Source organism: Lepus europaeus, chromosome 20, assembly GCF_033115175.1.
Source record: "Lepus europaeus isolate LE1 chromosome 20, mLepTim1.pri, whole genome shotgun sequence".
NCBI classification, from domain to species: domain Eukaryota; kingdom Metazoa; phylum Chordata; class Mammalia; order Lagomorpha; family Leporidae; genus Lepus; species Lepus europaeus.
Window position 1 is genome coordinate 50,849,254 of NC_084846.1, and position 25,269 is coordinate 50,874,522.

The following is a 25,269-nucleotide window of genomic DNA, read 5'->3' on the forward strand; positions in this document are numbered from 1 at the left end:
GATGGAGGGGCGGGGCCTCGGTGCCACGACCGCAGAGCCAGGAAGCGAGTTGGTGGGCATCCCCGGCTTCCCCACAGGCCTTTGATCTGGCATCCGCGTGCCGATCCCGGGCACCACAGGCCATGCATGGACACTCTGTCTGGGGAGGAGTGCTAGCCACTGAGCAGTCACAGACCCTCCGTGCCCATGGCTCCCAGATACAAGACAAAAACATTGTACAGCGGTGCAGCCGCCCAGCTCATTTTGGACGCCAGCAGCGACGACGTGGGTGTCATTAAGTGATTTGTGCTTAAGACCGGGATTTTTAAGTGGCGAGCAGGACTGGGGCTGCAAGAGCTTTCCCCTGTGAGCTGCGCCATGGGCGGCCCGCGGCCTGAGCGCCTCTGTTCAGCCCGGGACATCTCGGGCTCCACGCTTGGGTCTTCTCCCCAAATCAGGGATTTTCAGCACGCCTGAGTTACAACTTGCCTCCCAACACCAAAACAAAGTACCGTTCTCCGTTCCTTCTCGCCTTCAGGCTACGGCCCTCCCCTAGACAACCCACTTCAGCATCAGGGTTCAAGTGTCGCCCTTAGTGGAGCCCACGAGGCGGGGAAGAAGACGGTGGCCGCCCCCAGCCCCAAACTCGCGCACAGTGAGGCTGCTGATTGGAACACGCTGTCTCCGGACCTCACAGAGCTGGGTGCTGGGGTTTGTGCGTTGTCTTTGGTATTCACTAAAAACAGATTGCCAGAGTCCCCCCTCCCCCCTGCGTGCGCGCGCACACACACGCGCGCACACACACACAAACACGTCCCCCCTTTCCCTTCTCTCTCTCTCTCTCTCTCTCTCTCTCTCTCTCTCTCTCTCTCTCAGCAATGCTTTGTTGTGCTAAAACTAGTTGGACGAGTTAGGGTGTTGCTGCTGCTCCCGAGGCCCTGGCCAATGGAACCGGATCCACCCCGCTGTGCGTAAGCGCGCAATTAAGGATTTAACCACGGCTGTGCTGCGCCTCAGCCAGCAGTCAGCGGGCGGGAGACGGAGCCTCCACGACTCCCAGCCTCCTCCTCGCCGCCGCCGCCGCCTCGCCTCCTCCTCTTCCTCCTCCTCCCTCGCGCCCACAGCCATGTCTGCTTAGACCAGCGCAGCCCCAGAGCCAGCCCCGGCCGCCGCCGCCGCCACAGCAGCAGGGACAGCCGCCGCCGGGGAGCGATGACAGGCGTGTTTGACAGAAGGGTCCCCAGCATCCGATCCGGCGACTTCCAAGCTCCGTTCCAGACGTCCGCAGCCATGCACCACCCGTCTCAGGAATCGCCCACGTTGCCCGAGTCGTCGGCCACCGATTCCGACTACTACAACGCCGCGGGGGGAGCCCCGCACGGCTACTGCTCTCCTACCTCGGCTTCCTACGGCAAAGCGCTCAACCCCTATCAGTACCAGTACCACGGCGTGAACGGCTCCGCCAGTAGCTACCCCGCCAAAGCTTACGCCGACTACAGCTACGCCAGCCCCTACCACCAGTACGGCGGCGCCTACAACCGTGTCCCGAGCGCCACCAGCCAGCCAGGTACGGGGCGTGGGGTGCGCTGAGAGGTTGCGGGCCATGCCGGGCCCTGCCATCCGGGCACACCTAGCAGAAGGGCGTTCGGGCCCGGGCTCGGCGACCTAGGGTGTTTCTCTCGGGCCAGCATTGTAGGGATTCCCCGTGGAAGAATCCCGAGGGCGTTCAATCTCGCGCCTCCTGGGCCCTTGACCCTCTGGACTCCCAGCTCGCCTGGCCAAGGAGCCAGCCGGGCTGGAAAGGGAGTGAGGGGTGGAGAGAAGAAAGAATCAAGCAGCCATGGTGGCGTTTGCGTAACAGAAGAGAAGTTGGTCGGGACTTTGGGTCGGTGGTGCGAGGGCGAGCGGGTAGCTGCCTGCGAGACCCAGTTGGGATTGGGCTGGAAGCGGCCGGCGGCGAGCGCGATGCGGGTGCCCGGGGCGCGCGCGGCAGGGTGGGGGCCTGGGGAGCCCGGCAGGGAAGAGCGCACCAAGCGCTCTGCGGTCTCTCCAAGGCATTTCCAAAAACAAAAAGGCTTTGAAAAGTGGAGAAGGGTTGCCGAGGGGTCACGTTGTCGGAGAGATTCTCTCTCCTCTCTCTCTCTCTCTCTCTCTCTCCCCTTGAGTGCCTAAAATGTGCTCTCCTCCTCCTCCTCTTCCCCAACCCCTCCTCTTTGGTCCACCTTGGGACTGGCTTGGCGAGATCTCGCGGGCGGGGGGCGGCGAGAGGCCTGAGGTCTCCCAGGAGGGGTTGTACTGGTCGGGTTTGATCTTCCCCCACCGGCACATTAATAATCCTGCTAATATTAGCATCCCCTACTCTGGCGGCACGGAGACCGCAGCCCTCACCCTCCACCCTTCCTCTCTCGGAGGCCACACACGGACAGGCTCCGAACTGCTGGGGACCGGGGCTTGTGGCCCCAGGGCACGTCTGCCCCTCCCCCTCGTCCAGACTCCGACCTGCCTCCCCTTTGCTACGAAAAGACCCCACGGCCGATTCCTTTCCACCGAGTGGCTCCGGCTGGGCCCTGAGAGAGAGAACCCATAGGCGGGATGTCTTCCCTGCCTTTCACTGTGTCTGCATTTCGTGCCTAAGTGGAAGATTTCTCCCCCCTCCTTGGCCAAGAACATATTAAGTCTATTTGTAAAAGAAACCAGACACATGTGCGCCCTCGCAGATCTGCAGCGAGATTATGGGGGCTACATAATCGGCCCTCTGTCTGCGCCGCCCCGACCGCTCGCCGCTGAAGTGCTCGAGCCTCGTTTGCTTGTGGGCCTTTGAACTTTGGAGACCTCGGTCAGCGTCCTCGCTGCCCATCCGTCTGGCCTCTGCGGGCGCCCGAACAGACGCCGACAGAACCCGGGTCACAGCCGGCCCCAGGGCCCGGGGAGGGGTTGCCTCGGGGCGCCCCCAAGGAGCACAGCACAAGCGGAGAAACAAGCCCGGGAGAAAGGCGAGCCTCCTCGAGGGCCGCATCCTGGCGCTACGAAGCGCTCGCGCGGCGCAAACCCACCTTGAGGGAACCGGGCAGGCTTGGATCCGGGCCGAGCGGGCTTTTCCGTGACGTGGGGCGTGTGCTTCCTTCTCTGGGGTCTGCCGAGCAGAGGTGGGGATTAGGGCGAGCGCGGGCGAAGCCCACGCGGTAAGAAACTCTAGGACCGTCTGCAACAGGGCCTCTTTCTGCCCGCCAGCTCTAACCGAGTCTGTTCTGATTATTTAGAGAAAGAAGTGGCCGAGCCCGAGGTGAGGATGGTGAATGGCAAGCCAAAGAAAGTTCGTAAACCCCGGACTATTTATTCCAGCTTTCAGCTGGCCGCGCTGCAAAGGAGGTTTCAGAAGACTCAGTACCTCGCCCTGCCCGAACGCGCCGAGCTGGCCGCCTCTCTCGGACTGACGCAAACACAGGTAAATCCGGCCGCGGCCCCGCCTGGGCGGCCAGCCTCGCCTGGGCCCCGCCGTTGGGTCCCCACGGGCCGCAGCCCTCCTCCTGATAGAACCTGCAAGCATCTCACAGACAGAAAGCGCCAGCCCCCCCGTGCGCACCCTGCACCCTTAGAGTCCAGCCGGCTGGCGCCGACCCGCGGCAGAGGGGACGGGATTCGTCGTGCGTCCCGAGGTGGCCCCTGCATTGGGCCTGCGGGGCCGGGGTGGCCGGTTTCCTGGGTTGGGGACAAGGGGACAGGCGTTTCTGGGACAATCTCGCAGTCTTGAGGAACGCGGAGCCTTCCCCCGGGCGTGCGCACACCGACTGGAGGCCTCGCAGTCACCCCAAGCCACTTAAAGGCCGGGGAACCTGAAGGATCGTGGGCCGCTCCCGCAGGAGCTCTGAGGGTCACGAGGCTGGGGGCGCTGTTGCACGGCGCCTGCCCCATTCTTTCACTTCACTCCCCCCCCCCACACACACACACCCCAACACACACAGGGCTGTGGCCTATGGAAGCATAAAGAATCCGAGTCGCAGCCCAGAGCTGCAGGCGGGCTCCGGCCCCCCAGGGCTAGCAGGGAGTGAAGGAGGTTGAGCGGGAGCCCAGGAGATCGCTGGCACCCGCAGCCCATCGCCAGTGCGCGCGCACGCTCGCTCAGGCCGCCCCACGCCCCTTCCCCGCCTGCAGGCCCCGCCATTGTTCCGGGCACCCCTGCTGCGGTGAGCGCCAGCGGCAGCCGCCGACGCAGGAGCGCACCCCCACCGTGCTCGCACCCCGGCCCCCAGCCCAAACAAAAGACAAAAGCGTTGGGGTCGTGCCCTTGCAGCGGCCCCAGGAGCCGCAGCCCTGGCCGGGCGCCCCCTGGGGCCCCCTTCGCTCCACGCTTTGCCTTGGGCCCAGCCCCTAGGCGCCAAGCTGCAGGGAGACGCGGAGGCCGCGCCGCCACCGAGGGGCCAGTCCTCCAGTCGCCGCCCGCCCCCGGGGAAGGCGCGGGCGACCTCTGTGTGTCCCGGTAACGTGTGCCTTTGTTCCCCTACCCAGGTGAAAATCTGGTTTCAGAACAAAAGATCCAAGATCAAGAAGATCATGAAAAACGGGGAGATGCCCCCGGAGCACAGCCCCAGCTCCAGCGACCCCATGGCGTGTAACTCACCGCAGTCCCCGGCGGTGTGGGAGCCTCAGGGCTCCTCCCGCTCGCTCAGCCACCACCCTCATGCCCACCCTCCGACCTCCAACCAGTCCCCCGCATCCAGCTACCTGGAGAACTCGGCTTCCTGGTACCCAAGCGCAGCCAACTCCATCAATTCCCACCTGCCGCCGCCCGGTTCCTTACAACACCCGCTGGCGCTGGCCTCGGGGACGCTGTACTAGACGCGCTGCGCTCTTGCTTTCTGTTTTGGGACTACTGTGTTTGGCTGTTTTAGAGAAACCTAAACGAGAGGAATCCAAATGGGCACGTTTGGAAAACGGAAACGAAAAAGAGATTCATGTGTAAAGCTTTTTTGTGCATGTAAGTTATTGCCTTTCCGGAGGACCCGCCCCCTTTTTTTACAGATGAACTTTTTTGCGCAACTGTGGACACTATCAATGGTGCCTTGAAATGTATGACCTCAACTTTTCAAAAGACTTTTTTCAATGTTATTTTAACCGTGTACATAAGTGTAGATAGAGGAATTAAACTGTATATTCTGGATAAATAAAATTATTTCGACCATGAAAACAATGTTTCCAAAAAGTACCCCGCCCCCTGTTGCCCCCCGCCCCCAGCCCCCCGTGACTGGCTAATGATGCTTTATGCAGGCAATCAGAAAAAAGACCAGCTCTGCAGAGATCCAACAAGGCAAAAAAGAAAACCCGACGAAGGGCTGCATGGATGCAGAACTGCCTGCCTATGTATACATGCTGCATGCCTTATATGTCTATATGCATATGTGGCCTGTTTACAGTACTGCTGTGTAATATGTATTTAGGTGTTTTTTGGCCTAACCACAAAAGCGTTTAGATGATTTTGTCTAACCCCAAATTGTTTCAGGTAGATAGTCTTGTTGGAATTTAAGTGCATCCTTTCCACCCTGGAAGTAAGAGTGTAACAAAAATCCCTGAACAACCCCTCTGAATTCTAAGCTCAAAGCAATTATGGTGGAGCTGCCCCCCCCCCCCAGCTTCTGGGTATTGCCAGAGCAATTAGACAAATTACACTCCCTTCAGAAGGAGCTTCCAGAAGCGAGAAAAGGGGGGGAAAAGGAAGGACATCTCCCTCTCTCCGTTGTGGTGTTTTGTTTTGTTTTGTTTTTTGTTTTGTTTTGGTTTTTTTTTTTTTTTTTTTTTGAAAATCTGAAAGGGTAGGGCCTTGGACTCATTGGGAGTGTGATGCTGCATTTGTGTGAGCTCTTTGAGAGAATGGAAATTGGCAGGCGGGGAGAGCCAGGACTGCGCCCGAGCAGTGGGCAAGGAAGGGCGTGGGGTGGAGGGGAGGAAGGAGCCCAGTAAGGCCCGCGTGGATTTCTTTCCCGTGACAGCGCTCCCAGCAGAACTTTGCTCCACTTTCTTTACCACTGCCTAGTGTTTTGTTTTGTTTTTGTTTTTGTTTCTAACATGAAACAGCGGCAAAGTAGACTCCAAGCGGGGGAGACCTGGAATCTGTTGGCGGGCATTTCTCCTTTGCAAGCCGCCTTGGGGCAGCCACGGCGGCCTGCGTCGTTCTCCGCCCTCTGCCGCCAACCCCGCGGAGTCTCGGAGCCTGAGAGCAGAGCTGCAGCCGGGCTAGAGCTGCCCCGCAGGCCTCCGTGGGAGGCGTCTCTCTGGCTGTCGGGCCTTTAGTCTGCCCGACCCTATTTCCTTAGGATACCAAAGCAAAGCGTGCGTTGGAAATTATAAGATGCATGTGAAATATTTTACAGCTAGGAAGTCGGCAGCAATAAATGTGACAAAAAAGCCTTCTTAAAGGATGGGGGTGGGGTGGGGATTAGAACATAAAAAATTACATTCTGTCATCTGAGGATTCTGAGTAGGCTCTTGCAGGGCTGAGAGGAGAGACCTGAAAGGGTTGGCTGGGTGCCCGCAGGGGAATTTACCTGTGTTCTCTCTCTCTCCACGCCCCTCCTCCCCTTCTCCCTCCAACACCCACCCCCAGCCCCGATTTCTTCTCTTCTCCCTCCCTTTCTTTCCAGAAGGAACACCAAGCCGGCCAGTTTGGAACCGCTTGGGTCTTGGGAGGTGGTACTGGCTTGGAAGGTCTCTAGACGCCCCCCTGCCTGGCCCCGGGCAGCAGCACGCGCGGCCACCGGGGCCCTGGCGCCCTCCTGCTCCCCGCCCCCGGGGCCGGAGCGGCGGCTCCGCGGTCTCTGCGTCTCCCCGCTGCCGCTGCAGCCGCTCCAGCCCAGAGGCTCCGGCGCACGGGTCGGGTGGACGGCGGGCTCGAGTGCCCATTCCGTTTTCTGAGCTGGCAGAGATTCGGACCTCCTGCTTTTCTCTCTTTGCTTATTAAAGCAAACGGCAAGTTTACAGCGCGTCGAAAGCCGGCACTTTTAATTTCTGGCGACTCAGGCTGCCAGAAACCCCGAGAGCACCTGGCGCTTCCCCGCGCGCGGGAGCCTCACCCCGCCCCGGAGCGCGAGTCTGGGGAGGGGGCGCCCACGGCACACACCCATAGGTTCCCTGAGAGTGGCAAGAATGTGCTGGGGACCTGCTCTCCGTTTCTACCCGGGAGAGAGATGTCCCCACCCGTGTCCCTGGCGGACTAGGGGGGCTCGCTTCCACATCGCCCCCCCCCCAACCCGGTGCTGGGAAGGGCACGGTTGGCCGGCACTCCGGGGAGCAGGGCACCTTCTGGTTGGTGCTCGGCCCTGCACTCCTGGCCTTGACACTGCGGGCTGTTTGGGCTTCCCAGGCCGTGCGCACGCGGCCTCGGCTTCAGGATCCCTTCTCTTGTGCTAACCCCTCGCTCGGCCCTCTTCTCGCGCGCGGTGGTGGTGGTGGTGATGGTGGTGGGATGTGTGTGTGTGTGTGTGTGTACGCGCCCGTTAACTTGGTCCGGGAGCTGTGAACAAAAATATTCCGGCAAACCAGTGTGCAGCGGGCTTTCCCTGGAACCGTGGGGATGCTCCATCGGGAATTTAACTCCCTGCAGCCCCGTGCCCAAGATGTAAAAATAGCAGATCCGCAGCAAAGTCTAAAAATACCTGCGTGCTGTTCTCTCCCTCGCCCTCCTCCCACCTCCCCGGTCCCCGCCATTGTTTCTTCTTGGGTCCGTGCCACCCTCTGCAGCCTCCCTAACCCGCAGTCCCTGCTCTCCCGGACTTCGCACGGGCGTACCCTCCGCCCGCACCTCCCAGGCCCCTCTTGGTGTCCCCGAGAGGAGTCGAGCCCACCTCAAGGTTCATCTTCCTTTTCCGTGGGCCTCTTCACATACACCCCCCCTCCCCTCCACACTTCCACACCCCCCGCCCCTCCTCCCCCGTCTTCAGACCTCGCAAAGCCCAGGAGGCCTGGGGCGGGCAGACAGGGCCACGGCGATTCCTCGGTGCCCTGCCTCCCCCCCCCCCCCCAAGAGATCAGATAAATTGGCCTTTGTCTGAGGCTCTAGTTGGGCTAGGCGGCTTTCTGCCCTTCCCCCTCCCTTCCCTGGCGGCCACCTCCTTGTGGGACAGGGGGCGGCCTGGGGATCCGAGAGAAGCCGCATTCCTGTGGGTGCCAGGCGGCTCCAGTGCAGAGCCACAGGGCCTGAGTCGCGCACACAGAGGAACCCGCAGACTCGCTGCCCTCGCTCTCGCTCTCCCCTCTCCCCCCTCCCCCGTCGGGGCACCCACCCGGGAGCCTGTCCACCCGCACTCGGGTGCGCCCCGGGCTGAGGCTCAGGCTGACCCGCACAAAGACGCACACACCCGCTCCGGGCGACACAGGCGCGGCCAGCATCTCTCCGCCCCTGTCAGTCCTCTCTCTCCCGCCCCGGAGCCCACAATCCCAGACGCGCCGGCTGGCCTCCTCTGGCTCCTTTGATCCCACCGGACGCCCCACGGCTCGTGGCGTCCCGGTCGCGCCGTCCTGGGAGTCACCCACCGCGCGCCAAGGCCGGGCGACTCTCGCCTCCGCCCTGGAGCTCACTGCGGCCTTGACACCGCTCGGGCTCCTGAGCTCCCGAGCCCCGAACGCCCGTGGTGCCAGGCTGGAACCCTGCCCTCGCCCTGTCCTCGGCGCTTCCTTGCGTTCCGGGCGAGGGGCTTTTAGGGGCTGCCCGAACACCCCACTGCCCGCCCTGTCCCCGCAACCCCTTGGATCGCGCGCCTCCCACTGGCCACTGGGACCCCGCCAACCTAGCGCTCGGCAGCCCTCCCCGGAGGCACACCCTGAGGGCAGAAGCCGTCGGGCACCTCTGGGAAGCGCGCCACGCCGGCGGATCCGCCTGCGGTCACCCCGCTCCTCCGCCCTTACGCACCCCCTCCCTCAGCGGCTGGGCGGAGGCCCCCGCCGCCGGCAGCTCGGGGAGGGGGCCCTGCGGCTCGCAGCAGCCCTCGCCTTGCCTTCCCTGGTTGCCTGCGGTCCTGGCACACAGAGCTTGGCCCGGTCACGGCGAACTCCGGGCCTCGAAAATAGCCCAAAGAGCGGCGCCACACGTGGGCCTGGTTAACTACTCGCTGTGCACCCCTGTCCCTGTCCCCCCGCCCCACGTATCTACTGCTGGGGGGCGAAGGGGGTGTGCTGCCGGTCGTAACGCAATAACCTGCTTTATGGGTCCAGCGCTGACCGTGAAGATAGGAGCTGGGGGAATTTACTTGAATCTCTCTTTAAAGGAGATCTGTTTTGTAGCAATTAACGTTTCTGCTCTTTTGTTCGCTCTGACTTCTTATTTCCTTCTGATTTATGGGGATCCGAAAGAGTCTCTTTGCCAAAAGCGCATGTATTATTTGAGTCTGTTCCACATCCTAAACCGAGATTTATATAAAACCGTGAAATACCACACATTACGACCTTTCACCACAGGAAGGGGAAAAAAATGACTTCATAACATCATTCCACACACACGCACGTTTCCTACGATTCTCCAGGAGCCTCCACCATGCACAATCTAGTGTTGTTTTTTTTTTTTTTAAGAAGTGGGTGGGGGTGGAGGGCGGTAAACAGTTTGCAAGCTATGATTTATTTTAAAGCTTTTTTTTTTTTTCCTTGCAAGGCAAGAAGACAAACTGCCACTGGAAGCTTATTGTCATCCAAAGACTATTTCTGCCACTTGCCATCTGCAAGGTGGAAGAAGGGGGGCGGCGGGAAGAGGCAGGATATGGACTCAACTTTCATCTATAAACAGGGGTCACTAAACAGGGGACATTTCATTATTGCCCTTAAATTCACAGGAACTAGCAAGTCAGCCTGCCACCCTGCAGGGTGGCCCTGGCTGGGCAGCTCCCAGGTCCCCGAGGTGGTGGGTGGAGGGGGAATCAACAGGGCCAGGGCTCAGTGGCTGGAAAAGATGCCCACCAGACTCCGCAGCTCTGGTGTGAAAATTGAGTCCTGGGGCTAGAAGGGCCTTAGGCATCCCCGACCAGGAGGTCCTCACCAGGACCCAGAACTGAATGCCTGGAAACTGGAATCCCCAGAGGGCTTTACCTCTAAGATCTGCACTAGTCCCCAGCCTCCCTCCATCCTCTCTGCCTCTCCCCCTCCCTCCCTGTGGCCTTCCCATGTGTGGAAAAGACCTTGCTTTTTCAGGTATCTGGGTGATGTGTAGCAAAAGAAGCAGCTGGACTGGTTTACATGGGGAAGGGGGTGGCAGTGTTCATTAATAAAAGTTAATGATGGGATTAAAACCAATGCCAGCGAAGCTGACTGGAGAAGATCGCTTCTCAGCCAGCTATATTTAATTAACAGCAATTAATGCATTTTCTGTTACTATCCTCTAGGACTCTCCACGACTTGTCTGCCCTGAAAGCAGAGTGAAGATGGAGTGCAGGAACATTCAGGAGCACCAGGGTGTTCTGCTCTGATGACATGAGAGATTGCACATGTATTTAGGAAAAATGTTCATAAACAAGTGACAGGCAGCTCTGAGGGCTTCCGTGGAAACAATGGTGAAACTGACAAATGTTCTTTACTTTGGGGGAGGGGTAACTTTTTTTAAAAAGCAAGGAAAGGCTTTGAGAGAAGAAGAAAAAAAAAAAAACAGGAGGTTAAAAAAAGAAGAAAAGAAAAATTATTTCAGACTCCAGGCAGCAGCAGACGCAGCAGCCCTTGCAAACACATCAGCCCTGCACTATTGAAGATTTGGACACGTAATGCTTCAGACCACTGATTTGCTATTTTCTTAATTCCCGCTCTTCTTTTTCCATAGGAATCAAACAGTCTTTTGTCCTTCGGGGTTTGATTTGATCGCTACTGTTCACATTTCACTTTTGTATTTTCCTCTTCCTATACCATTACTCATTGAGTGCCCCGTGAAATTACAATCGTACATTTTCAACTCAGCAACCCATTTGCAGTGCAAAAATAGGGTCTAAATAATGGCTGAATTAGCCCTACTGGACAGTTTCAGATGTAACACTCTGTAATAATTATATTGCAGGCTGGATTAGGATGCTATTATCATAATCTGGCCGTTTACAATTATCTGTAATTTGCAAAGATGCGCCAGGTCTTGATTACAGCAGTTTTTTTTTTTTTTTTTTTTTTTTGTATCACGCTAACCATCACTAAACAGTGACAGTAATAACAGCTAATTTTGCTGGCAATATAAGAGGTGCTGGGGTGTGCAAACAATTTCACACCTGGATGTGCTCACTCAACCAAGAATATAGAGAAAGAGCTTCTGCCCTGAGACTCAGAAAAATATTCTCTGCCTCGGTTCAGTATAGATTCTAGACCCTGGTCATTGCCCGAGAGATATTCACTGGGGTAAGTTTTTATTTCTTGCCTACTTCAAGGCATAGTTCCGACTTCTCTGCTCACACTCTCCAAGCTATGTGTGTTGCTGTTGCAGTGTATGGGGGCTGCGACCTCGCCTCATAGATTTTTCAATTCCGACTTCTATCCCCCTTTCGCCGCGAAAGGGTGCTTGTTCTGGTGAGTAAGCGATGTGGGTGCGAGCGGGGTCCTTGCGGAGCGCATTTGTCTCTCTTGCTTTCTGTGCCGCGGCTGTGTTTGGGGGCGGTTAGTGACCAGAGACGGAGCAAAGGCCCGGGTTTCTGTAAGGCGTCGGGGGGGAGTCGGCCAGGGATTCCAAGCTAAAATCTATTTGAACGTTGTTACTCACAGGTAATCCTAGGTGAATCCATAGAGGGCTGTGTGTGTGGCCCTGATCTCAGGTGCTGAGGCATCAAGTGATCGATCCACGGGGCTCCTTGGACCATTGCGGGTCTGCGGACCTTGGCAAGAGGCAGGGGCAGGGGCAGTTCGAATCTCTCCACCTCGTAGCCCCCTCGACACATCTCTCCTCCGCGTGGGGGGAGTCTCTGGCCTCCGAAGCCCGTCGGGACTGCCCCTCGGGGCCTGCGCCTCCAGCGGGTGGGGCTGCGATGGGCTGGGGGAGGGCGTGCGGATCTGGGGAGCGGGTGGCCCGGGGAGCGCCCGCGCCGCGACCCTGGCGCTCCAGGGACATGATTGGCTGAGACGCGGCGCCGGGCCGCGGAACCCAGGAACCCGAGTGGCTCAGGGGCGCACCGAGGAAGACCGCGCCGTCTGTAGATGACGCTGTCTCCCGACCCCGTGGGCGATGTAAGCAGCTAGAGGTGGGGCGCACGGAAGCCTGAGTGCGCTCTGGCTTCCTCACCCTGGTGCAGAAAGGCCTCTGTCGGCTGGCGGGGAGCTCAGGACTGGTTGTGTCAAAAGATAATGAGATGCTTATTGGCGCCGCGGAGAAACCAGGCCCTTCACCCCTACCCCCTGCAGCTGCTGTCCCCCCCCCTCCCCACCACCCCTGTGAAACTCCGAACTCCGCAGCCACGGGAATGGCGAACGTGGGGAGGCGCAGTGGGCGCCGCAGCGACTGGGCGCTGCCTCTGCCCACGCCCCTCCTACCAGCCCCTTCCTCGGCGACCGGCTTACTGTGGGGCCAGTCCTTCTTCGAGAGCGAGAATATTAACCCTTGCGGCCCAGAGCACCCAAAGGAAGCCCGGTCCAGGGAGAGTTCTAGGGGCACTGTTTGGCAGAATTCCTTACTCGATTACACTCGTGTTAAGAGATACAGGGATCGATAGAGATGCGTCACGGCCACACCTCCGTAGGATGTGTTAGCGTGCATTTGGTGGGTTCCAGAGGCCCCTGCACTCGCAGTGGTTTGGCGTGTATTTTGGTGAAAAAAAATTTTTTTTAAAGAAAAATTAGTGTTGGTTTCGATGGATGGTAGCTTTTCTCTCGAACGTAATCTGAATAATTCAGCAAAGCCCCACTACCAGCTGTACTTCTACAGCCTCTTCCATTCTTTCCAGCATTATAATTTTGGTTAATTTTCAATTTTAGGTCCTACGTCTCTGCAATTTGTGTATGAATAACAGAATAATTTCCCTCTTTTGTTTCGCCTTTCCTGTTCCTGAATCTAAATAAAGATGGCTTTTTAGTATTAAAAGTGGAAGAAAATTACAGGTAATTATCTTTGACGGTAAAAACGCTGTAATCAGCGGGCTACATGAAAAATTACTCTAATTATGGCTGCATTTAAGAGAATGGAAAAAAACCTTCTTGTGGATAAAAACCTTAAATTGTCCCCAATGTCTGCTTCAAATTGGATGGCACTGCAGCTGGAGGCTTTGTTCAGAATTGATCCTGGGGAGCTGCGAACCCAAAGTTTCACAGTAGGAAGGGAGAAAAAAGAAAAGAAAACATTTTTCCTAATGTAACAATGCGAATGCTAGAAAATGACAAGACTGATCGGTTTTAAACCATTCTGAAGACTGACTGAGCGTGGAAGTTGCTCAACAAAAAAAGGAACGGGTATATTGGTAAGTAGTCTTTGCTTTGTGTCTAATTATAGTGACTGTCCTTTTGCACGACTGTATGTCGCTGTCATTATATGGAGCACTCCGAGTATCTCTATTGACTTCTGATAAATGGCTCAGTGGTTTCAAGGTTCATAATTTGAAGGATGCCCAGGTCTGTAGCCATTAATTCTCGCAGTATGGGGCTTCCTGCTTGTATGACGAAAGGACTTTTCATTTTCATTATTTCTGTGCTTTCCACAAGATCGAAAGGATGTATTTCATCCAGGATAGTGCATTTCTCTACCTAGCTAGCTTGCAATGGGTTTTAAGCATTAAGTAGGCATAATTGTGCACTTTACTTTCTGTTTTTTTTTCTTTTATTCTTTTCTTCTTTTATTTAAAAAAAAATGTTTCCAAAGACAAATACAGCTGAATTAATTTGGCTGGGAAAATGGAAAGAATGTGTAGCTTCAACACTAGAGACTACTGGATGTTTACAGCTTAACCTCAGGATAGGTCATTCTGGTGTTGAGAGAGAGAGAGAGAGAGAGAGAGAGAGATGTATAGAGATGACAATAAAGACCTAAAACATGAAGGAGCTGAGAAAACAACCACAGTTGATATTAAAGTACATAAGACAAGGGCTAGTGGTGCAAACCGACATCCTGACATCCTCGCAGGCACTTGATGTTTATATATGGGGCTTCCCTTATTAGGAAACAGGCATTCTTTGAAGAGTGATAGAAAATATAGCGGGAGGGCAGGAGAGGGATGGGGAGACAGAAACAGACCAGACACTCCCAGCATTTTGTGGCTTTTACTCCATATATGAAAGAAGACAAAAACATACAAAGTATATGTACAACTAAAATTCAACAATATATACAGAAATGTTTCTCAATATAAACGTCCCTATTAGCTTACTCAATGCCACCAGTTCAACTAGCAAAGGTGTCAGAGCAATCGGATGGTGACTTCGGTTGCTTCCTCTGTCTTTCCTGGTTCCAGCTCAGGGTTTGGGGATAGGGTGGGAAAAGTGGTTGTTCATGTATTTTCTCTTTTGAAAATCAATCCTCATTCCTGGTTGTTGCATTTGGATAAAACATGCAGCACTCCCTTGGTGGCAACCTTCTAACAGCCGGGTTTTTTCCTTTTCCTTTAGAGAGGGGCTGTTACGTGAGAGTTTTTGTTTTTTTCTTTTCTTTTCTTTTTCTCTCTTTCTTTTAAAAACCAGCCTGGGGTTGGTAAATAAAAACACAGGAGTCCAAAATGCTTCTCTTTCCCCATGTAATGTCTTAAGCTCATTAAACAAGTAAAAATGCTGCCATGTTTGTGCAGATTCTTGTGGTGGGGGAAAGTGTGTGTAAAAAAAAAAAAGTCACTTTGATGGATACCAAAGAGAAGAGGAGGCTCAGAGCCTGGATCCCAGGGGTAAGGGGAAATATCCTTACAGTGAGGGGCTTCAGGAGTGCTGGCATAGAGACCAGTTGCATGCTCGCTCGCTCGCTCTCTCTCTCTCTCTCTCCTCCCCCACCCCCCACCATGTGTGTGTGTGTGTGTGTGTGTTTGTGTGTGATGCAAGATCAATTACTGAGGCTGCTCAGGGTTACAAGGTTGATGAGCAAAGGAAAGGAAAAAAGAAAGGAGGAAAGGTAAAGAGGAATGAAAAGAAAGTAAAGAAAGAAAGAGAGAGGGAGAGAGAGGGAGAGAGAGAGAGAGGGAGAGAGAGAGACAGCGCACACAAGCGCCCCGCTGGCTGCTCGCCACACCTACGAGTTCTCCCGAGCCTGCTCCTTTGGCTCCGTCTGGCAGAGGCCAGCAGGTCCCAGATCCTGCTTGCCTGGTGCAGACGCCTTCTTGGGGCGTTCCTCGGACAGCTCACATCATCTGTGGTCTCTGCATGGTGTCCTGGTGTGGAGAGGAGTACCAGTGCGAGTAGCCGGGCATGTAGCTGTTGGGGGGCATACTGACGCCCTTGGCCGAGGCCGAAACGTCCCACACCGGGGGCAGTGCCGGTGAGCGCGGTGACAGAGCCGCCGAGCCGGGGAGGGGGTCGCTCTCGTGAGGGTTGCTGCCTTGCTTCAGCAGTTTCTTAAACTTGGAGCGCTTGTTCTGAAACCAAATCTTCACCTGGAATGAATGTAGCAATGATTAGTCCCGATACACATCCAACCGGTGCCTCCAGTGTCACTGGAGGCTTTCAAAGTAATATTAAAAAAAAAAAAATCAACGCAAAAGCCGAGCCAAGTCCCGCCTCCTTCCACCTCCATCTAGCCTCTTCCACCCATCCCCACCTCCTAGCCTACTAGGTATCTTGTCTGGTTACCTAAAGTCACTGTAATTCTTGAGTTGGATGCTAACCTGGTATAAGTGAGAATAAAAGAAGAAAGAAAGTGAATGATATAATGGAGTCTAAAAAGTCTAAAGAAGGGTCCTTTTTTTTTTTTTTTTTTAAGGAGTACTTTTTGGATCAAAACCATGCAATTGAATGCACCTCCTCTGTAGTTTGTTTTGGTGTTTACCAACCTCAAAAGCTGGCATCTCCATACGTGTTCGGGGAGCAAATGGCTAGGAACAGCTCACAGCCAATGCATTCATAACCAAATGCCTTGACTTTATCTCCGTGTATACAGCTCTGCACGGAGCATCTTCCTCCAGATGTACATATATCCCCATAAGCCTGCAGGGATTAAGGATTGCACTTCCCTCATTCCCTGCTTTGTAGGTTGCTTAGACCAGCGTGGGCAGCAACCCTCGCATGGTTGCTTGTGCAGTCACCGCAAGGCAGAGGGATCTGGGATGGCAGCACGCACAGACCAGCCCTGCAGACCTACTTGGTGTGAAGAAGGGAACCTACAACGCAGCTTCCTTTTGCTTTAAATCTCCTTAGCCAGGGGTTCTGCTTTTCCCAGAGGAATACAAGTCACTGAGTACCTGGAATCCTTTCATATCAAAGCCCAAATATTCTCGGGGACAACAGAGCAGAGAAAGCAGGCTACAATGAAAAAAGATATTCAGGGACCACAGAATTAGTCCCCGGCAACCGCCTCATAACACCTGAAGTCCCCTTGCTAAAGGAGGGTCTCCTGCCACTGCTGGGGCCTACCGTGGCATGAAGCTAAATTAACTGACAAGAACAAAAAGTTCAGGTGCCAGCAGCCTGGCTTTGTAAGCGAGGTCCACCAAAAGCCCCTTCCTGGGAACCTAAACTGCCCTCCGCATCATGTCCTTCAGGTTCCTCGGACTGAGAGCCCCGGGAGCTGTATTTCACCGCGGCTTCACTTGCTATAACCCGGAGAGCATCTCCCTTCCATCTTCACCTCTGCCATTTGCCTCCAGCATGATTTAACCCCCAGCCAGCGGCCAGCTGCTGAAAGACCCACCCTCCATCTTATCAGGAGCAGTTGGCCCCGCGCTGACTTCCCTGTGCCCACCTGCCTCCCCCACCCCTTATTCCACTTCACAATTTTTCTTCCTATGCCAATGAGCTGAAATCCTTCTTAGTTCCTAGGGCCTACAAAAGAATCCTTAAGAGAGGTGGGCCTGGTTTCGCCCGCCGGTCTGCACATCTTTTCCTCCCACACATTTATTCTCTTTCGTGGTGTTCTGCTCTGAAATAGCACTCAATGGAACTAAGTTTGGTCGCCAAAGGACGCTAGGCTGGGGCTGGGTCGCGGAGGGCTGGGGGGATGTGCAACTCCAATGTAGCATTCAACACCAGGTCATTTATTCCGTGCGTGCTGTCCCGGGGAAAGTGGCAACTGGAGCAAGGCATTTGTCACTACGCTGGTTTGGCCAGGCCAAGAATTGCTCCGGGTGCGCTCCCTGCCGGATCTGCAAACGGGCCCGCATTTCCAGGCCACGCGGGCTTCCTGGGAATTACCTGCGTCTGGGTCAGTCCTAAGGAAGCTGCCAGTTCGGCTCTCTCGGGCAGGGCCAGGTACTGAGTCTGCTGAAAGCGATGGTTTAAAGCCTGGAGCTGCAGGCTGGAATAAATGGTCCGAGGTTTCCGAATCTTTTTCCCTTTTCCATTGAACCTGATTTCCCCGTTTTCGATCACTGTCGTTTTTTGTTGATCTGCAAGCAAATGACACAGGAGCGGTCACTCGTGAGGCCACTGCCGCCGCTTCCCCGTGCTTGGGCCTGGCCTGCGCTGGGTCCCACCCCCCACCCCCCAATCCCAAAAGGGTTTCCTCCAGGCGTCCCCAGGCCGCCCTGACCTCTCCGCGTCCGTGGTGCCCATGTAAAGCGGGAGGCTGCGTCAGCTTCTCCCCGCCCCGGGCCCTGGCCCTGGCCCTGGCCCTCACAGTGGGCAGCCGGCTGCACCGAGGGAGCGCCCAAGCCCTCCGGCGGTCAGCAGTGCTCCGCGGCGGCCGAGGCGGCGCCGGGAGGCCCAGGGCCCTTCGAAGGGCCTGGCTCCTTAGCGCCCGAGGCGGAGCTGGAGTCCCTGGGGCTGCTTACCCGTCCCGTTGGGTTGATAGCACCAGCTCCAAGCTCAGTGCATCAAGCCCCCTCGGCGCGTCTGAAAACGATTCTGCCGAGAGTGCCAGACCCGCAGAGCAGCCGCTCAGGCCACCCCCCCACCCCCCCAAGGCTGAGCCGGTCGCAGCAACCTCGTCCCCTCGGGCGCTGAGAGCCAGTGGCCGAGGCCCTCGGCTTCTACTCCACGAACAAAGGGCGGCCACCCCGGTATGGAAAACCCGGAGAGGGAGGGGGCCCGGCCTGGGGTGCAGGCGGGGGCTACCCCAAAGTCCCCAGGAAAGAGCCCAATTGTCACTAGTTGAACCGGAGCCACAGGCCGCGCCAGCTTGCCTGCAAACCACCGAGGCGCCCCGGGCAAAGTAGGCCACCGCCTGCCCCGCGTGCGCGGTGCAGCAAAACCCGCTCCCCGGTTCCGGCCCAGGGACGTCCCCAGCCGTGGCACTCGCTCTGGCCCGCAGCGAAGGAGCGGGCACAGGGCGCGCGGCAAGGGCGCGCTGCGGCCCGACGGGGGAAGCCGGCGCCGGGCAGGGCGCGCAGCCCCGGCGGCTCGCTGGAGGCGGGGGAGCCGCGCGGGCCGCGCCGCCAGGAGGCCCGGGGGTCCGCGGCGGCGGCCAAGGGGCCCGGCCGGGAGAGGCCGGCAGGCAGGCGCCAGGCGAGCGGGCGCGCACGGGGGCCCGGCCGGGGGCGCGGCGCGGGGAGGGGGCCGGCCGCGGCGCGGGCGCCGGGGCGGTGAGCGGGGCGGGCGGGAGACGCGGGCAGCCGCCGCGGCCTCTCACCTGTGTCGTCCCCTCGCGTCTGGGCGGCCGCGCTGCTGTTGTGGTAGGGCTGGAGGTAAGGGCTGTGCTGCGAGTGGCTCATGTAGGGGTAGGCGGCGAGCGAGCGGTGGTTGTAGGAGTTGCCTCCGCCCGCCGCGTAGGGCGAGCCGTGGTGGTGGTGCTGGTGGTGGTGGTGGTGCGAGCCGGCCGCCGCCGCCGCCGCCGCCGCCGAGTGCAGGCAGTGCAGCGGGTAGTGCGCGCCTGCCATGGCCGGGGAGGTCTGCTGCGGGTGCGGCGGCGGCGGCGGCGGCTGCTGCGGCGGCGGCGGCGGCGGCGGCTGCTGGGGCGGCTGCTGCTGCTGCTGCTGCTGTTGCTGCTGCTGCTGCTGCCCGAACTCCATGAAGGCGGATTTGGACGAGTCCTGGCTTTCCAAGCCGTCAGCCATCGTAGTCATGGTCATCATCAAAACTTTGGGGGCTGGTGAAAGCCTTCTCCCGGGTTTCCTCCACCCTCCCCCACTTGGCGTGCGCCGCGGTCCCCTCTGCAGCCACCTTAGCTCTTGGGATCCTTGCAAAAAAAAAAAAATAATAATAATAAAATAAAAAATAAAAAATAAAAAAAACAACAACAAAAAAGAGGGGGCGGAGGTGGTTCTCCCTCTCCCTCGCTCTTCTCTAATATATATATTTTTAATATAAAGAGATACGGTGAGCGGGGCCTTGTTAACTCCAAGGGAGGAGGAAGGGGGAGGGATGGGAGAGGAGAGGGGGGAGGGGGAACCTGCTCTCCCCCCCCTCGCTTTCCCCCCTTGGATTTTTTGGGGGCTGGTGCAGTTTAAGGCAGAGATTTTAAGGTGGATTCTGCGAAAGTTGCGCGTCTGCTTTCAGACTTGATGCAGACGCCACGAGTCGAATGGTTTGTCTCCAAAGGGCAGCGCCTCGCCATTGGTCAGTCGCCCCCTGACGTCACAGGCGCACGGCTTCCACTGGCGCGCGCGCCTCGCGGCGAGTTCTTCGCCTGCCCGCGGCGGCTCCAATCCCAGCGCCGAGCCGCCGCGCCCGGGGCGGCCGGGGAGGGAGGGAGGCGCCGAGCCGCGGCTCTCGCCCGGGGCCCCCAGGCTCCCGGCGTCGCAGCCCCCGGGCCGCCCGGCCGGGCCCCCTGCGCCCTCGCAGGCTGCCTGCGCGCAGACGCGGGGCCCCCTCCCCTGACCTCCTCCCCCACCCCGCTCGCGCCGCACGCCCCGGGGAGCGCCCTGTCACCGTGGATTTTCCTAGGCACACTTTATTGAAACCACAGAGGGAAGACGAACCCACACACCTGGGCTCCACCCCACGGCGGGAGGGGGGCGCGGGGTGGCACAGGACTGGAGCAAGCAGGCCCGGTGCTGGCGAGGGTCCTGCCCTTGTGGGCTGCGCCGGGCAGAAATGGGGGGCCTAACCGCCCCCTCCAGGCAGAAGCCTCCTCTGAAAGCGAATCTTTGGAGGAGTGACAGTAATGCATTTTTTCCTATTGAAAACAGAAGCTACTGTAATGCTTTCAAATATATGCAAATGATACATGCGGTTAGTGGTTTGGCAAATCTTGATTACAATATAAACTACCCAAGTAAAAGTGCCTTCGTCCTAAATTTGTCTCTCGATTACAATTCCAATTGATTTTATTTTATTGTCAACATTGTTAATGATAAAAATAGAGTCGTTTTACAGTTATTTTTACTTTCTGGAAGGAGGCAATTAGAGCTCTAATCAGGAATACACAAAAATCTCCCATGATTAACTGCAGTACTTTGTTCAAATTGCTGCTATAAAATTCAGAACAATTTGCCTGTAATGATTATGGACTGGGTTTATTTTGGGAGGTGGAATAAAAGTGGATATAGCATAAATTATCCTCTAATTATACACCAGTGTCGCCTCAATTATCCTCTTATCAAAATGGTTGTCTAACTGCCGCATTTAGTTTCAATTCTCTCCTTTTTTTCTATAAAAAGAACTTCATACCTTGTTATTATTAATCCATTTATTATTTGCAAGGGGATTTATATCCGCACATCCAGGTGGTAGAACCACTTCTCTTTCAAAGATGGACTGGGGAAAGACATTAAGTTCGGAGCAGCCCAGGACCGCGGATCTACCCGCTCTCCCTCCGGGCTCCAGGCAGCCGAGCGGAGACGGCGGAGCCCCGGGACGCAGCCCAGGCCCGACCACCAGGTAGGAGCGCCGAGCCAGGGGCCGGGCGTGCAGGACGGCGGGCCGGGCCGGACTAGGCGCCCCGGACCTGGGGCCGTGCAAGGCGCGGGGAGCCCGCGCTGTCGGGGGGTGGGGGGCAGGAATCCAGACTAGGTGGGCAAAACCTGCAGACCCCTGCGGGCTCGGCGCCGGCTTTCGGTTTGCGCCGCGAGCCCTGGGGAGAGACGTGCAAGCTCACAACCCTGCGTCGCCGGGTCTGGAGGTTGCGAGCGAGTCCGTGTCTACCTTTGGGGAAGCTACTGGCGACTTTTTGGTCTTTATTTTTTGGGGGTTTTGTTTTGTTTTGCTTTTGCACTCGACTGCGCCTGGACCCGTCCGGCCCCTAAGGAGCCCAAGGGTGGAGAATTTCGCGGTGCTGCCGGCGCCCGAGACTCCGGGGACCAGGTGGCTGCGGACGAACGCCCCGGCTCTGCGCGGGGCGCGAAGCTCGCCGGCACGGCTCGGGCAGGCTGCTCGCCCCGCTCCCAATCCGGGGTCTCCAGGCACGGCCCGGTCAGCTTGCCTTTTGCTTTTTCTTTCTTTCCTCTCTTTGCTTTACGGGGCGACCAGAAGCCCGTCGCCCGCGGGTTTTCTCCAGGATCGCCAGGACAGCGGCATTCGCTCCCCGCGTCCCCTCCTCAACTCTGGAGACTCGGGAGCCGGTTCAGTAACTCTGAATTCGTTTTTAAGTGGCCTGCCTTGTTCCCCTTCCTTTTCACAAGAGCTGCACTTTAGCGCGCGGACCAGTAACCTGATCCACGCGTTTACAAATCGGCAGTGAAGGAAAACAACAACCAAAAACGCTGCTAGGAAAGTGCAAAGGTGGGCCGGGTGATGGGGCGTTTGTGGGGACCCCCGAAGAAGAGGTCCGGAGGGGATAAGCTTCCCCAGCACCCCCCCCCCCGGAAGCTCTGGGCACAGCCCGGCTGCGCCCCAAGCCTGTAAGACCCTCGAAGCTCGCAGGGAGATGTGGCCGTGCATTGTTTTATCCCCTGCACCTTGCTTTTAACACGGCTCCAGCGTTTCCCCCCGGCGCTCCTCTGTTTCTCCCCTATTGCTCGCAGGTGCCTGGCTTTCTTTGCCTGCTTCCCACACCTCGGCCGCACCCGGAGCGGGACCCTGCATGGCAGGTCCTCAAGTTGAGCACTACACCCAGGGACAGCGATTTCCATTAAGCAAAGATTTTCTCTCCCTTTCTCTCTCTCCTCTCTCTCTCTTCTTTATTGAACGTCTGAGATAGCTGGGTAGACTGCAATGGAGCAGGCTGAAGTTTCAAGGCTCATATGCCTCCCGTATTAGCTGGGGAGAGAGTCCCTGCGCTGTTGCATTGGAGCTAGGTCATGCAGAGACCTGCTGGGAGACCCCGGGTGGGCTTGGGGAGTGCAGTGAACACAGGGACCTCGAACACTCTCAGTGTGCGCTGGTGGGACACACTCCAAACGGCAGGCAGGAGCGCCCTACTTTCTCCTAGGCTCAGGAATGGGGAGCTGAGGAACTGGTGTAGCCCCACAGAGGGTGTCAAGGTGGCGCACCCCCCCCCCCAGTACCGGCCATGTGTGGCCAGAGCCACCAGCCACACCACGGGGGTTCAGAGTGCAGAGGCCGGCTGTGGCTGGGGCGCTCATTTCTATCCAGTTGAACCGGGCAGCTCGGCTTCCCAGGCCTTTGCCCAGTGTCAGAAGCAGCGGTAAAGGGGCCCAGCAGCTGGAGCCACCCATTGTCCAGCTTGTACCACCAAGCCCTTCTGCAGGAGGCCAACTCGGTTCTTCTGGGCCTTGCAAAAGAGGCACGGAGCTCAGGGCCTCCATTTCCTGGCACTGGCTTCTACCTCTTTGTCTTGCCCGCTGGGGAGGCCCAGCCAACCTTTGTGGGTAGGAGAAGGAGAGCAGGCCAGGCGGGTGAAAGCTTTAGCATTCAAAATATAGAATGGGAAGGAGCGGAGGCCTAGGGCTCACTCTGGGGCTGTAGTGTTTGAGGGTCATGCTCACGGAGAAGTTTGAGAGGGGCAGTATCTGAGGCCTAGGCTGCATTTTGCTGTTTAAGGTGTTGAGGGGTAGAGGGCTCCGTGCTGGGGCTGTCTGTGTTATAGAGAAGGAAATTCTTGCCTAATTCCAACACCAGACCTTGCTGGTCCGCCTACCAGAGGCCCCTGTCGGAGAAATGGGCTCTTTGGGTTGGAGCCCGGGCAGCTCCAGCCCTGGACCGGTGTTTCCTGGCACCAGACTGCTGGGGGCTCTGGGTTGCCATCTCTCGGGCTGCAGAAATACAGTCAAGCCTGGCAGGGCCTAGCTGGGTTCGGTTGCTAAGTTGAGCTCAGTTGTCACGTTAATTCTAAAGAAATTAGACCTGGATAAATAGCCTTTGAATTCAAAGAAATAACTGGGTGTTGATTTACACAGCCATGCTAAGAAACCCCTTCTCAACAGGAGACATTGGTGTAAAAAAAAAATATATCCTGCTGGTCTTTTTCCTCATTCATTGTAAAATATGGTGCCCATATCCTGGAAACTCAGACACCCTTCTCCGCACCTCCCTCCCCCACCTGCCAAAGCTCTGGGGCACAAGCAGACTGCGGCTTCTCCTTTCTTAGCCCTTGGCAGTGATGGTATCTTTGCCAGTAGTAGCTGAAAATAACAGGCCAGGAAGAAGCTACTGAGATGTTGGTGTTATTTTCTCTAGTGCTAAAACTCCAATGTCCATATTAACACCCTCCCCTCCCAGGCTCCCCAGGTCCAGCTAACTAGTGGGTTCTGTTGATTCCACAGCCAGGAGGAGCCTTGCTGAAGTTTGGGGGCGTTTCCTGCATTTCTCCAGCCCTGGGTCCCCATAACAGGCAGTTAGGAATCTCTAACATGGCACTGGCCCACCAGGGGGCTTCGCAGACTTTTGAGATTGTCCAGTTTGGAGACTATTAACTAACAGGTCTCAACCCTGAGGCCCCTGCTCCAGGCATTTTCAAAGCTAGAGCCCAGTAACCAGGGCCACAGACTCATTGAGTGCATTTTCATATATTGTCATCACCCAGAACTTCTTTCCATAGACTGGGCCCAGGGGCACAGTGCACTCCCATCTTTTCTGCATACCTGTCTTCCTTCCCTCCCTCCCTCCCTCCCTCCCATCCTTCCTTCTTTCCCTCCTTCTTCACTCCCACTCAAGCACAGGACTCCCTAGTACAAGCCTAGGGCAGGACAAGGAGGGGTGAGCTCCACAGCGTTGAAACGCTTAGATTAAAACAGGATCAGTGCTGCTGTTTGTCTTTTAATCTGTAGGCTAAACCAAGACTGCCCTGCTAGGGGAAGGAATGGAGGTTAGAAGTCAGCTGTCATCAAGCCTGGCTTTGGAAAGCAGGACCCCTTGACCACTGGAGGACAAATGTAGCCCCAGAGTAGCAGGGAACAAGCATCAACAGGAAGCGGCAGGCTATTTTTAGGCATAATAAGGAGTTAATATAGCTGCCCAGTGGTCTTCCTAAATGCCGGCAGCATCTTCTGTGTAAGTCAGTGGAAACAACAGCCAAGTCGCAGCAAACGCCTCAGGTTACCAGAGCACCGGGCTTGGGACAGCTCTTCAGCAGCTCTGGGGATGGGAAACATCCTCTTGCTATCACAGGAGCTCTTAGATGGCTCCCTTGTTACAACTGAAAAATAAGGTAAAACCACTTTTTTCATTAGAGAGAGATTGATTCTGTATCTGATTGCCCTTGTGATGTGCTAGTGGTTTCCATATTCATACCTGTTCAGAGGCGTTTCTTCTCATCTTTATTTTGGAACATTCCAGTAAGTAAGAAGGAAATTTGTTAGGGTTTCAAGCAAAACTCACCCTAGAGGGTCAAAGATTTAAGAGCCGGTAGGAGAAGCTAGGATTGTTTAAAAAACCCCATTCTTGCAACGGTGCCCTCTTGTGTGTAGTAAAAGGTCCTTTTCTGAATGCATGTGGGAGGAATGCCCCCCCCATGCCACTCTGGGAATGGGATCATTTATTTTTTCTGTAGTTTTCACCAATTTTTGCAGAAAGCAAAAGTGCTTCTACCCCTTTCATTGTTTCAAGCATGGCCCCTTCCCTACGGAGCTCCAGCCTTGGGCTCTCGCTGTCCACAGGGAGAGCTGGTGTCCCTGTGGCTGCCTCCTGTTTGGGTTCCCGGTCTCTGGGAAGCACAGGCCACAGAAGCAGGAGGCATAGAAGGGAAGGGAGTTACAGAGAGAACATGCCGGTGGGTGGAAAAGAATGAGTGGGACTCTGTTCACAGCGCCGCTCTTTGCTCTCCTTCTCTTCCTTGGGCCTTTTCACTGGGGACCATTGGCCCACCGTGTTAGCTGCACAATAAATCAACAAAACTGAAGCTGATATGAGTGGCCCTGTGTGCCTGTGGGCCTGCGGTGTGTGTTAAATACACGGAGTAAAACCTCCAGGGTCTGGGATGAGGGGTAGGGGTGCAGGGGAGACCCCAAAAGGAGCAAT

At 56.6% G+C, this 25,269-nt stretch overlaps 2 protein-coding genes across 2 annotated transcripts; one reads left to right on the top strand and one right to left on the bottom strand.

Annotated features, from left to right (window-relative positions):
• Nucleotides 1–988: 988 nt before the first annotated feature.
• DLX5 (distal-less homeobox 5) lies at nt 989–5,153 on the top strand. Its single transcript, XM_062178255.1, has 3 exons — nt 989–1,546; nt 3,240–3,424; nt 4,486–5,153. The coding sequence occupies exons 1-3, from the start codon at nt 1,192–1,194 to the stop codon at nt 4,813–4,815; spliced, it is 870 nt and encodes a 289-aa protein (XP_062034239.1). The 5' UTR covers nt 989–1,191; the 3' UTR covers nt 4,816–5,153.
• Nucleotides 5,154–14,704: 9,551 nt separating this feature from the next.
• Nucleotides 14,705–19,477, bottom strand: DLX6 (distal-less homeobox 6). The gene is made up of 3 exons (XM_062179143.1): nt 18,605–19,477; nt 17,230–17,423; nt 14,705–15,476 (listed from the first exon to the last, which is right to left on the bottom strand). Exons 1-3 carry the CDS (start codon nt 19,044–19,046, stop codon nt 15,225–15,227), a joined length of 888 nt encoding a protein of 295 aa, XP_062035127.1. The 5' UTR covers nt 19,047–19,477; the 3' UTR covers nt 14,705–15,224.
• Between the last annotated feature and the right edge of the window lie 5,792 nt (nt 19,478–25,269).

Coding starts and splice junctions, on each gene's coding strand:
- DLX5 (XM_062178255.1), top strand. CDS start 1,192: ATGACAGGCGTGTTTGACAGAAGGGTCCCCAGCATCCGATCCGGCGAC. Junction 1,547..3,239: donor GAGCGCCACCAGCCAGCCAG/GTACGGGGCGTG, acceptor CTGATTATTTAG/AGAAAGAAGTGGCCGAGCCC. Junction 3,425..4,485: donor TCGGACTGACGCAAACACAG/GTAAATCCGGCC, acceptor TCCCCTACCCAG/GTGAAAATCTGGTTTCAGAA.
- DLX6 (XM_062179143.1), bottom strand. CDS start 19,046: ATGATGACCATGACTACGATGGCTGACGGCTTGGAAAGCCAGGACTCG. Junction 17,424..18,604: donor GACGCGAGGGGACGACACAG/GTGAGAGGCCGC, acceptor ATTTGCTTGCAG/ATCAACAAAAAACGACAGTG. Junction 15,477..17,229: donor TAGGACTGACCCAGACGCAG/GTAATTCCCAGG, acceptor CATTCATTCCAG/GTGAAGATTTGGTTTCAGAA.